The 13,851-nt window shown below is 35.5% G+C and overlaps 1 protein-coding gene across 2 annotated transcripts; it reads right to left on the bottom strand.

Moving 5' to 3' along the window:
• Positions 1 to 1,694: 1,694 nt before the first annotated feature.
• Positions 1,695 to 11,971, bottom strand: LOC141331787 (caspase activity and apoptosis inhibitor 1-like). 2 transcript variants are annotated; one of them, XM_073836817.1, is made up of 6 exons: positions 11,846 to 11,971; positions 10,583 to 10,762; positions 4,675 to 4,759; positions 4,494 to 4,542; positions 4,355 to 4,419; positions 1,695 to 3,511 (listed from the first exon to the last, which is right to left on the bottom strand). In XM_073836817.1, exons 1-6 carry the CDS (start codon positions 11,951 to 11,953, stop codon positions 3,117 to 3,119), a joined length of 882 nt encoding a protein of 293 aa, XP_073692918.1. In that variant the 5' UTR covers positions 11,954 to 11,971; the 3' UTR covers positions 1,695 to 3,116. The 2 variants fall into 2 exon arrangements, with proteins under 2 accessions (XP_073692918.1, XP_073692919.1); XM_073836818.1 differs by having other exon boundaries at positions 1,695 to 3,505.
• Positions 11,972 to 13,851: the final 1,880 nt, after the last annotated feature.

Genomic DNA, 13,851 nt, shown 5'->3' with positions numbered 1-13,851 from the left:
AAGTTAAGTTTGGGCCACAAAAGCGCGCATGCGCAGTAACGTTTGTTTATGTTGTTGCCGTTGAAACCGTCTATAGAACCAAGTTATAGTTCGACTCTGCAGATAGAACCTTTTTCTTTTCTAAATAAAAAGTCCTAAAATGTACACAACTTTAAAAAAAAACAAAAAAAAAACATCACATAATGTAAATAAGGTGTCACAGAATAAGAATATGTCAATAACTCAATGTTGACAAAAATGTCAGATAGAACCTTATAATCCTAAGGCAACGATATATAAAAAAGTAAACTACACTAAAGCAATTTGTAACTAAAGTAAGAAAAAACTAACTGTGTAAGTTATGTCTGATTGATATAAAGAACAATCAGTTTACTTGTCTTTCCTGTACAATGAAAGTTAACCAAACCCGTAAAACCTGAAAGAGAAAGAAAAAAAAAAAAAAAAAAAAAAAACTGGTCACATTCCAGATGAACTTGCATTAACTTAAAGAAAAGGAAAAAAAAAGAAAAGAAAAGAAAAGAAAAGAAGGGTCTCTCACATTTGGACATTTCGAAAAATACACAAGAGGTGTCGATCTCCGAATGCGAGATTCTTATATATTAATGTTTCTTATATGAGGCTCTTTTTACAACTAGAAAGTTAATATTGTTTTTCACTTGCGACAAAACAACGACATAGCCGTGCATTTATATGGAAATATGCTTTAGGAGATATCCATCTTTACTCTCCTCGCATTCGGAGATGGACACTTCTTGACTGGCGAGACGGCCGCGAGCGGAAACTCAAACAGTGAAAGTGAGTTGTTCAAAACCTTTCTTTTTAGTAAACTCTGTACACAAACAATGTTCTCAATGCTGGAGTTCATGTGTAGAGACCCAGACGATACTTCGAGCAAAGTTTCATGGTGTGTCGAGCCTTCTTAGTGTTGTAAAAATACAAAAACGGCTCATTTGTTGTAATTATGCTTTTAGATATAAGTTTGTCTCGTTTACAGTAAAAAAAAAAAAAAAAAAAAAAAAAAAAAAAACAGCCCAGGTTGCATTTTGGCAATAGTTATCCTTTAACAATGTATTCTCCTCCGCATCACCATGGATCGTGCATAATGACGCATGGATTAAACTTTATTTGCTCAATATGTTTGACTTTTTACATGCATGAATTTGAAAGTACTGTTTTCAAAATGCATCTCTTTTTAATCTGAACACAGACATTCTGCTTCCAGGTTTGGATTAGTATATGTAAATAAATCATTACAAACATCAATTTGTATTTACACTTCAAAACATTAGATACTTTTATAGACAACATTGTGGACACTAGAAGTATATTTTTCCACAAAGCATCTAGTTAATTCATAAGTTAATTCATACATTTGTATTTGCATACTTGGACATTATTAATTTTGGCTCAAAATAAGCAAAGGACAACCAGTTTACTTTAATTCCTGTAAAAATAAAGTTAACTGCACCTGATTCTTAGAAGTGAGATCTGTATCAATTAACCCACCAAACTCTCAAAGAATCTCAGGCATCTGAAATATTCTGATTGTCGTTTAGATGAATCACGCAGTGCTTTTTACTGACATTACAGGTTTATTTTTCATTTCGCTAGAAATTAAATCTCTCTCTCTCACACCAAATATCAGTAATCAATACAGAAATAAATTAATGTTGAATATTAACATTGCAATATGATAGAATTTGAAAAGTAAGATTTTATTTGAAATTGAAAATGTGTCGTCAATGGGTATTTCAGCATGACTATGACCCAAAACACATGGCCAAGCCAACTAAGGTTCGAGAAGAAGCACATTAAAATGTCTTTGCCAGTCTCCAGACCTTAATCCCATAGAAAATCTGTGGAGGGAGCCTCAAAACCTCATTGACTTGTAGAGGACCTGCAAAGAGGAGTGGGACAAAACCCCTCCTGAGACGTGTGCAAACCTGCTGGCCAACTACAAGAAACGTCTGACCTCTGTGATTGCCAACAAGGGTTTTGCCACTAAACACTAGTCATGTTCGGCAAAGAGGTCAAATGCTTATTTCACTCATTAAAATGCAAATCAATGTATAACTTTTTTGAAATGCATTTTTTATGGATTTGCTTTTGTTATTCTGTCTCTCACTGCTCAAAAAAACAAAAAAAACCTTTTAATCATTAAAACATTACAAAATGGTTTCCTATAGTGTTTTTTTTTTTTTTTTTTTTTTTTTAGGTATTTTGGCACCATTACCATTTCCATTAATCCAATCCAATTCCCATTACCAGTGTTAGAGTGTGGAAGATTTTTCCTTGTGTCAGGGCAACAATACTGTGTTTTGCAGTATGGTTCCAAACAAAGCCATGTTGTGCATCTCCATCAACACACAGTGGTGTTCCTTACTGAATGAAACATTTGCGTTTTTAAACGATTCGGGGGAGTCAGTCATCCACTGATCTATTCATAAAAAAACAGTTTATTACTTTGTTCCTGAATGAATCAGCCACTTTAAATGAATTCATTGAATAATTGACTTAATGACTCATTAAGACAGGGGCTTGCCTCCACCTACTGCCGATTTTAATATTATATTTAAAAAGTATCATTCTATTTTTTTTTTCTCTATATTTTTTTTATTTCTGTATTCCTCCTTTTAATATTTTAAAACCTTAATCTCAGAACATTATTTATGCAATTTGTGCAGTGTAAATTAATTTACAAGTGCTAAAACATAAGTGTATAGAGGCTCTATAATAGACCTTGCATGTTTACTTATACTTGATAGATAGAAAGATAAATAAAAAGGCACTTAGCCAAAGTATAATTTAAACATGCATAGCCTATATTTATAAGTGTATCCTGTGTATTCTGACACATACATGAATGTCTCTGTGCTATCCACTCACCCTAGAGACGTCCCTGTATGCAAAGTAACCATACTTCATTATTCTACATATTATATTAGATTTTTTTTTAAATTTTTATTACATTACAATAAACAATTTGCTGGATCCACAGCGAACATTTTTTTCTGAAATATTAGGAACTGAAAGTGTGTTTAGGGACAAACAGAGAAACATTTTTCAAGTGAGTCAAAATGTCCATATCACACGTTGAGCCCAAATCTCCAGGTTCATCAGTTTGTGTGTTTCTTGATCTCACTGGCTTTCATGAGCGCTTTGATGGCTCTGGCTCTCATCTCCAGCTCCAGTAACTCCAGCTGTTGAGTCGAAGGCTGCTTCGCTGGAGCCGCAGGAGCTTTCTCTTGAGCGGATGGTTTATCCAGAGACGCTTCCTTCAGATCTTTGTGTTCAGAGTCAGACGTCAGAGCCAGGATTTCACTCACGCTTCTGTCGATGTCCTGCTGAAGCTCCACTTTGGGTTCGGACGGCTGAACGGCGGCGATGGGAGGCAGAGCTTCTTCTTCGAGTGTCGATTCTTCAGCTTTGACCACTTTATGACCCTCGATGTCACTGTCGTCAATTTCTGCGTTGATGCTGAGAACGTCACTGTCTTCTCCAGAACCTGAGCCTCACACACAGAAACACATTTACATCCAAACCTGATTTACTCTCATCAAGAGGAGACTCTGCAGGCAGAAACGCTGTTTTTCATGCACCTGTCAAGTTTGAGATTTTGGGCTTTTTGGTTTTTCATAAAGTATTTTTTTTTTCAGTCTAGTGGAAAGAAAACATCCAAACAACACTGTTGAGTGTTTCTTTTATAGCACTTTATCTATTTGTGTCAATAGATTTCAACTACAATACAGATTTTTAAAGGCTGTTTTTCAATATATATATATATATTTTTTTTTTTTCTCCAACACTGAGCCATAAATCTCTACTTCAGCAGCTCTTACACACACTGAACTTTACATTTTTATTCCTGTCTATATCCTGAACGCTTTTACAGAGGGATTTTTTCATATATAATTTGCTTGAATATATACAACATTTTATTTCCCCCAAAAACATTTGAAAATACATTGTTTTCTGTCTGTTTTATGTATTTTCTGAGCTATAGAGATACAAAAATTAGATTTCCAAAATGGGTAAAACATTTGACTCTAATATGTCAAAAAAAAAAAAAAAAATTGAAACTGACTTCATCCAGTGTTCAGATTTCTGTACTATAATTGTATGCAATTTAATGTATATTTAATTAAATAATGCGTAATTTGCATACTTAAATCTAACATTTTAGAAAACTTGTAATACAAAACATGTTTGCAATTATCAATGTAATCAATTAACTAGGTATTTAAGGTGATAACTATTAGTTTATTATTTTTTTTTTTTTTTACACCATTCACCTGCAGTGTCTCGCCTTAAAACACTCAGAAATAGTACTCTACATCTATAATGAGTTACTTACCTTGCTTTTCTTCAGTTTCAGGATTTTCTCTCAGAGATGAAGTGGAGTCCACAATACTGTCCTGCCTGTAAACATTCATCGACACTTTATCAAAAGTTTATTCTTTGTTTAATAAAAGATAGAGAGAGTTTTGACTTACTGGCTGTCTAGAATAGTCTTCTCTTCAGGTCCAAATGATAACTCTTTACCTTTACAAACAAACACAATAATAAACCCTTAATCACACACAATACAATGATACCAGACCAATGATGAAAAGACAATGAGCAGTTTTGTATTTGTTTGCTCAGACACAGACTAAAGTTGAATTTGAGATTTACCCTCCAAAATCTCCATCAGATGAATCTCAGAGAGCTGCTGCAGCTGATCCCAGCACAGTTTCTGAATCTCACTAAACGAACAGTCCTGCAGGAAACAACAGGCCTTTATTACAACAGCCAATCAAAACACTCCATCTAACACATGTGACCAGGAGAAAAACAAGACATTAGGTGTGTTCGACTTCATGCAGCGCTGCGCAGACCGATCTGCGGCTGACTTGAAGCAGTGCATGCCGGTTAGAAATTGTCCGACTTGAACCGGCGCCGACGCCACGTGACGTTCACGTGTGGCATCAAAGTAACGCGAGAGCGTTTCGAGAACAGCCGGCTTGCTCAGCCAGCGCAGCATTTCAGAAAGGACTGCGCCAGGCTGTGTTTCGTGCTTCAATCCATATAATTGCATAACAAATCAATTTGCATGCCATTTCGTATATAGTTTACGATCTTTTGACTGCAGTACATTTTTCCCTTAAATTCTTTATATTGGATTTGTGTATAAGTTTATTATTGTATTCAGCTGCATATTTAAGTAATATTTTTTATGGAATAACTAAAATGTCAGACATTTAATGTAATGTGGTCAACACTGATTGATGCTGAAATCTGTAGTTGCTGCTTCACTTGCATGTGCTGCATTTCTTCCAACAAAAAAGGTATTTCTATAGCTTCCAGTTCATCTGCAATAAAGTAGGCAAACGCCACGTGATCTGCCATGTTTGAGGAAGCAACGAGATCCCCAACGTGTCCGACTTGACGGCTCCGTTTTCAGCTCCTCCCCGACTGCTTTCGGCTAATCTCGCCGATCGGTCTGCGCAGCGCAGCATGAGCTCGAACACACCTATTTTCAACAGGAATCTTTTTGGGTTTGGGAAAATCAGAACAGTGTTAATCATATTTGGTCAGCACAGCTGCATGAAGAGTGAATTTGGACTCAAGAGATTTTCCTGTGGTCAGCATTTCATTAGTCATGTGACATTTTACTGTTTAACCCAGTGGTTCTCAAAGGGGGGGGGGGGGGGGGGCGCAGGCCATCAGCAGAAAAAATAAGTATAAAAACGTATAAAAAAAGATGGATTGGTGTGTGAAAGAGAAGATAAAACCATAGATGAATTCGCACAGACCCAGGCAGGTTCGAAAGTTCAATGCAGACATTTTGACAAGATATAATTGCTCTCGGCTTCGAAGTTAAAATGATTTGCAACTGTTGCTTTGTCGCGTCCAGCAGAAATGTCACTGACACTGCGCTCCACTGAACTGCGGCATTCTGGCGCCTCAGTCTCGATATACTGTACAAATCGGCATACATTCACAAATGATAACTCAGCGGCAGAGTTCAGCTCATGCAGGGGCGTACTTTCCACTTGGGGCTTTTTAAAAATCCTGTTTGTGTCCTCCCACTATCAAATGGTTTTGTAAAATTAATGTACGGCGCCGCTCATTCGCGCGATTGTTAAATAGAAACCAAAAGTAAAAAGCGCACACGTATTCAAAAGCAATTTCAATACCCCACGTTTAGAGATCGACTCCCCAAATGCGCGCAAATTAGGCTACATAACTGATTATAGCCCACATACAGTGGCGTACGGGACACCCCCGCGGTGCGTGGGGGCCCCGACCCTTTGGGGGCCCCCGTCGCAGGACATTCTAAAAGGCAGCGCTTCGAGACGCTGCAAAAGACGCAAGACGTGAGCGCAAAGGTAGTGCAGTGGAGCGAGTTTAATGTTCTATAATATCAACCGGGGAAAAACATTTTTCTCATCTTTCACTCGTCATAAACACTATAATTCTAAGACAAACGCGCCGTGCTCAAAGAGGATATGTTTACGCGTAAAGAGGCTTACGGTGCCCCAGGGGGAAATTTAAAGCGTGCGCACAATAGTATATTTCGCTCCCTAGTTTTACTAAATCGTATGCACAATTTAGGCCTAACTCGTTCCTTTGTATTAAGTAAATTGAGAGCACAATATAATAATTTGTTTGTTGATTTGATTTAACTAAATCCTGGTCACAATTTAGTAATGTCATGCACAATTTAGAAACTTGAGAAAATACAAATTCGTGCGGACGATTTATTTTTCCCCTGCATGTCATGTGCGGGGCTGTATGCTTTAATAAGGGCTTAAAACGGAAAAAAAAATATCTGAAAGAAACGAATGGAGTTTTGATCTGGTAACCTACCTTGCGCTTAGTCATAGCCACAGCATCATCTTTTCTAGATTTTGGCCAAATGTTGTAAACGAAAGAAAAAACTTTAAACGCTTTAAAGACATTAAAGTATTTTTTCAAGATATTTAAAATGTTTGCTATAAAGTTAAAACACGCTACTTGTGTAAAATTGCGTTTTGAGAGGAAAAAACATACGTCGCAATTAATTATTACATTCAGAAATAGCTAACGTAGTCTAAAATACCGGTAGCCTAAATCAAAATGCTTACAAACATTATAAGCACAACTATGCTATTTTATTCCCTTCTGTCCACTAACATTATCCTTCACAAAGACTATAACAGCACAGTGAGGCGCAGGTCACGCTAAACGGACTATATAAATTAATAATTGTAACCTTTATACTTTTCTTTATATCTATTTTATTTTAATAATGAACAAGCTGCAATGTTATAGCAAAAATGTGTGTGCGCGTAAGGCGCCAGCGCGATTACTGCATTGTTTTTCCAACTGTTACTCGTAATTTTGTCATACCAATGCTGCTTGCTCATACAAGCCAAGATATCATTCATCACTGTAAAGCTTTGGCAAAAAAAAAGGAAATAAAATAAAAGAAAAGAAAACGGCTTTCCCCCTCGTTTTCTTTTACATAAACTTTGGATCGTGTCACAATGAATCGAAACTCAGCACATTTTTCTCCTTTTCTTTTGTTAATCTGATAATGGTTTAAGTGAAATAGTTATGTTTTTGTGCTCTGGTCCGCTGCTGCGCTTCTCTGACAATAACCTGTCAGCGGTTCACTGACGACTTGTCACCAGACTTTTTCCATACAATTTATTGTTCGATAAAACAAGAAAGACTGTCCAGTTTAGCTCTTCTAAGTATTGAGAATGCCCGCGCTCGCAACGTCGACATAAAATCTGTAAAGTCTTTGCACACCAAACCGCTCGCAATATAAATATAGACTAAATATTATTCCTGCATGGATTTCAGTCTGATTGAAAAACAATCAAATACGCACATTATATGATATATGCTATTAATAATAACGTCAAATGCATCAGTGCAATGATAATTCACCACATTCATTACTGAAAAATCAGTTATGTAAATGGAAGAGACGGACTCAGGTGCACAATACATTTTCAAGCATGACATCACTGCTGGTGGGAGGGGCCCCTTCTCGTTTTTTTGCGGGGGGGGCTCTAAGATGTGCGGTACGCCACTGCCCACATATAGCAGCCTAGATATGTTGTGTAGTTTTCTATAGCTCTGTATCATGATGGGAACATTTGGTCTCTATTTGCACTTTGAATATTGAAAGAGTAGCCTACTTTGATTATGGCTGCATTTATTGCCTACACGACTAAGAACTGTGTCGTTTATTTTTTGTTATTTATACTGTAGATTCTTAAAAAATGCAGTGGCTGCCTGTAACTTAAACTTAACTTAAACTACTGTACTTACAATAGAGAAAATTAACATCTTGTTCGTGTACTCATATTTTCAAAAGGCTTTCAGAATCAGCCCATTTGCTTGTAAAACATCTGCAATCAGAATCAGCCATGAAGAATCAAGATCGGCACATTACTAAAAATAAATTGGGTGCTCCTATATATTTTTTTTGGTGCTCCTAACTTTTTGAAGTTGGGAGCACCAGTGCTACCAAGTAGAAAAGTTCATTTCAAGCCCTGCTATGCCTTAGGACAGCATGAAACCCACAATAAATAAATAAACAAATAAAAGAGAGAATTATAATAATAATAACAGTTATTCTCCCTGTGCTATTTTTTAATGTTTCAAGTGTTGCTTGTGTTTTTTTTTTTTTTTTTTTTTTTTTTAACTAAGCATAAATTTTTCATTATGTTTAGTAAAATCATTTATTAGTCTTAGGTGGGATTTTTTTTTTTTTGGGGGGGGGGCACCAGATTTTTTAAAGGTTGAAAGGGGGGCGCGACCAAAAAAGTTTCAGAACCACTGGTTTAACCCAACAAACATCTCTAGTCACTTTTTAAGTTAGTTAATTTGATAAAAATCTTAAAAATGCATCTCTTTCTCAATCTTTTGGTGTTCTATCCACACTGAGACAATGCTTTTTTTTTTTTTTTTTTTTTTTTCCTAAAGAAAATCTATGGTTTGTTCCTATATTGTAGTTTGATATATATAATAATAATAATAATAATAATAATTATTATTATTATTATATAGCATCCATGCAAGTATGACAGAAAATGTACTTGAAACTTCTGTTACTAAATAGTTTTTTCTTTTGAAAAAATCAAGTTAAACCACTACTTTAATTTATTTGATTTTTTTTTTTTTATTATTATTATTAGGTTTGGTCCATAATTGATCCAATTGTAAAAAAAAAAAAAAAAATGATAAGCTTGAGGTATAAATCGCCTTAAAAAAGGGGGGTTTGTGTACTTTATAAAACACCTTGTGTAGATACAGTTTTTTTTTTTTTCGTATAATTAAAATAATATATTTTGAACATGACACACCAACAATTTCTTTAAAATTAACATCTGCCTAAGGGAAAAAATAAAAATAAATCATCAATTTGTTGAACTTAATTGGGTAATTGTACTGTTTGTATATGTGTGCATTTGTTACTCAGATGTTAGTATGTAAAGATAAACTGGAAAATAAGTGTAAGTGAAAGGAATATAACTGATCGATAATTCAAATGCAAATCAAGTAAACAAATGCAAAAAACTAAAAGTACAACTGTCAGTGTAAACTCATTTTTAAGAGAACAACACAGAAGCTGATCCATAAACTGACATCTAACTGATCATAGTTGTGTTTCCATGACTAGTGTTTTCAGGGCTCTACAGTGCCACCATTTCACTCGCATTAGAAATAAAAATTATTGCCTGCAACTGTGAAAAAAATATTTAGGAGCATCAATGCGACTGACTCGATCAGCATGTTTGTGATTTAAAGATTTCTACGTGTTTTTGCAGAGTTGAGTAATGAATCACAGACATATCTCACCAATCCTTTCAGAAACAAAGTGTAGAGAGAGAGTCAATAAGAGTATAGAGAGCACAGCTGATTATAACAGAGCTTTGTGAGATCACAAACTAAGAGGAGTGACAGCTTTTAATATTTTTAAGGGAGTTTGTAAATGAGATATTGATTTAAAAGAACAGTTAAATAAACAAAAGCGTTATTATTAAGTGACTTAAATTGTCTAACAAAAACACTATTGGCTGATTTTGCTCTATTTCGTCGTCAAAAATAGTCTGAAACAATCACAACTGAGCCGCTGAACATCTCCATTCAAACACAGCGGTGATTCATTTATGAATAAACGTCCGTTTTTAAACGAATCTAGCGAAATTATTCAATTTCCCATTCATAAAGACAGTCATTGAACGAATCAAATGAATGAAATGATTCTGTAATTAAATCTGTTCAGTTATTCAAATCATTTAATATTTCTGTATTTAAAATATTTGAATTAAAACATCAATCTCAACGTGAATTTGTTTGCACCTCTGAGCCTCATTAAACATATGAAATAGCAAAAACAGGTCAAAACAAAATTTGCAATGTGAAAGCTATTTTTTTTTTTTTTTTTATCAGATTCTTTGGTTGTTCACTATTAATGCATTAAATGCAGACCTGACAGCTGTATCATGGATCTGTCTCTAATGTGAGCCGATAATATAATCACATCCAGGCTCATCTGATGTCAGTGGTATAATTATGAATGCCAGCCCAATAAAGGTACCTTAAGTTCATCCGGAAGCATCTTTGTGAGTTTCTGGTCTCCCAGCACATGGAAACACTGCTCCAGCATCTCCTTGCGGTCCTGCATGTAGGAGCTGATGGGTTTGAAGATCTTGTTCAGGTCCAGTCCGCCCTCCTCCTGATCACTGGGCTCCTGAGGAACCTGCGGATGTTCTGGCTCCTGTCATATTTAGCAGACATTACTCACACAGGACAACATTACAGCCTGACAAGCACCAACTTAAATAACACTGTATGAAGTCATTATCATACTAGGATTTAACCCTTGTGCGTCAAAAAAAAAAAAAAAAAAAAAAGTTAAGTTCAAGTTCATAAGTTCAAAATGGACAAAAATGTCCATGTCCAAAAACTGTCAGAAAAAAATATGATTTATTAATAGTTATTTTCACTTTCACTGATGTTGATTATTTTAACCAGTATCTGTTTTACCCATAGATACCAAACAATCATTATTTTTCAGAATTGTAACCCTTTAAATGCTGGTTTGTTTACATAATGCCACAGTTTTTTTTTTGTTTTTGTTTTTTTTTTTAATGAAAAAATGAAAAATAGTAGTAATTTCCATATACTAAATTCTAAGCAGAATGTATTATTATTATTATTATTTTAGAATTTAGATTCTTGGGTGTGTCAGTGAAGAACAACATTAATTTTGAGGCATTTATATTTTTTTGTGTAGTGTTAGATTAAAAACAAAAAAGTAAACATGTAAAATGTGAAGCCTTGCTGATAGAATGAACACCTATTAGCAAATATTGCATCATTTTCTAGTCAAATGCCAGTTTTAATGGGTTTCAATGTGAACATATCCTTAAGTCACTGAGTGTGAGTATTTTATTTTTTTTTTTAAGAAAATGAGGGTGAAATATTACAATTTCAATAAAAAGTAAACACCTGAGACAAAATGTATGCAGTTGGCATTAACACAGGCACACTTATAACAACAAAAACAAAACTGAAAGGGACAAAAATGTCCATAATTTTGCTCAAGGGTTAAGGCCCAGTGTAAAAGTGTGGCTCAATGTGTTATTTTGTTTTCCTTTTTATTGTTGTTTGAGGTGTTTCACTGAGGAACTAATAATTATTCTTCATAATTCTCTACAAATTCTCAAAGGTCAAACATACGCTTCGTTTCCCTTTTAGTCAGTTTTCATTGCTGATGTTTGCTGGAGCAGGAATCGCTATCATTATAGTCGCTCATAGTTAGTGTTTGCTCATAAACCCGTCTCTCCTTCTCTCTCACCTCTGTGCTGGATTCAGCTGGATTCCTTCTCTTCATCTCTCCATCATTGTGCTCTCGATCAGAGTGTCCCCGTTTCTTTTCTTTTTCTCTTTTCTTTCCCTCCTGCATCTTTCCATTGCTGCCGAAGCGCCGTCGCACGACAATGACGTCAAACATCAGCGGTCCAATCAGAAAACCCGAAACCACGAAAGTCTTATTATATTCTACATAGAAACAAATCCTTATTTTTTTGAGGAATGGATTAATATAAATATTTGGTCAGTATTGGATCTAATGGATGGGAATGGTAATATGTTAGACTATAATTTATTCACTTTAAAACACGGATTTTCCTGTCATCCAAAGCAGTGGCGGCTACTGGTCTGTCAAATAGGGGAAGCTCATTTTCGGTCTACAGTAAATTCTGCCCTACGTTCCTTTTCAAGAAAATGGTCTGTGACCCTGTCGTACCAACTAGGCGTCTTTTCCAGTGACTTTTCGTGTGCAGTTTCATATGAATGAATGATCTAAAAAAAATATTAAACTCTGTAAAAGTGAAACAAGGAATGTGGTGTATAATTGTGTGAAATATATGATGAAAATCAAGCAATTTCGCCAAGGAAATATAAAGAAATAGGTTGCAGCAGTTTTTATTTCGACTGAACTTGAGAAATCCACGATGGGACTGAGCTGCCGCAGAGAGCGCGAACGAATAGCTTCAGCGATTCCTTATAGGACAAAATCGCTGTCAGTCAAAAGGAGATGCAATCTTTCGACAGACCCTCCAATCATCACGCAGAAGCTCAGCGTCCAGGCCAGCCCACTCCTCATTCACCCCCAGAGACGCTGAGCGTCCGTGGGCGGGACATAATCGCAGCGTTTATCCAATGACCGTCTAGTTTCAAAGCACTGAAAAAAAACGTTCAAAGCAGCCCCATTGAAGTCAATGGACGCTGGGCTTCAATGGGGAAATGCACTGTGACGCTACGGGAATGTATGAGAAGTAAATCAAGTCAGCCGACCTGCTATATCTAACTGATTCTGAACGAATTCGTCTTTGAGATGAACGTTTTCTAACGCATTTTTAGTCAATAAAATTGTTAGAACCTCGTTTCTGGGTCACTGCAGTTTCTCAGGTCTGTCGAGTGGATCAGCAACAAGCGCTTGGGATAGACAACAACACACCAAAGTCTAATACAAGTTGGTTTATTGTTATCTACCAAAGAAGATGGGGCAGTCCCATCTTTTATACAGCACCCTTACAAGCCTTCATGTAGGCGGGGGTTCACATATCATTCAAGCAAATACTTCTACATATGGGAAGGAAAATTACAGATGATCCAGGGCAACTATAAGGATGAGAGGAAGATAGTGCAGCCGCACTCAACTGGTTTCCTGACGACAGATAACCCTGAAACAGACAGACAAAACATTCCCAGAACGAACTGTTTCTCTTAACTGAAGTAAACTGCGAAAGACAAGAAACTACAAAATATTAACTTAAGAAAACCGCACTGCAAAACACATTAATTCTTATAAAAATGTTAATACAATAGTACGTAATTTTACCATTAATTTTGTGACATTATAGGGGAAGCTGAGCTTCCCTTGCAGTCTTAAAGAAATCGCCACTGATCCAAAGCAATCCTTTACTGTTATTAATGCAATACCTTCAGGTATAAAAATGTTAATGAGATGTTACCTTTCCTATTCCAAAATTACTGCTGTCCTCCCATCGAAATAGAGAATAAACTCTGTACTAACAACTATTTAAGACAGTATATCATCCAGTCAAGCTACCCTTGTCAAGTATTAAGAAATAGTTTAGATCACATATTTGATAAAAAATAATGTTAAATATTTCAGAACAGCCTATCTAGAATTTCCTATTCTCCCCAAGGTAAAACATTTTTTTTTTAATTAAATTATATATACACCCCTCTAACAAATATTAGAAATTTTCAAAAAAATATTTTAATTTTCGAAATATACCATTTTACCCATTTAAACATTTAGATGAAGATACA

The sequence above is a fragment of the Garra rufa genome, chromosome 3 (assembly GCF_049309525.1).
Source record: "Garra rufa chromosome 3, GarRuf1.0, whole genome shotgun sequence".
Classification (NCBI taxonomy): Eukaryota; Metazoa; Chordata; class Actinopteri; order Cypriniformes; family Cyprinidae; genus Garra; species Garra rufa.
This window is presented reverse-complemented; position numbering and strand designations above follow the sequence as displayed.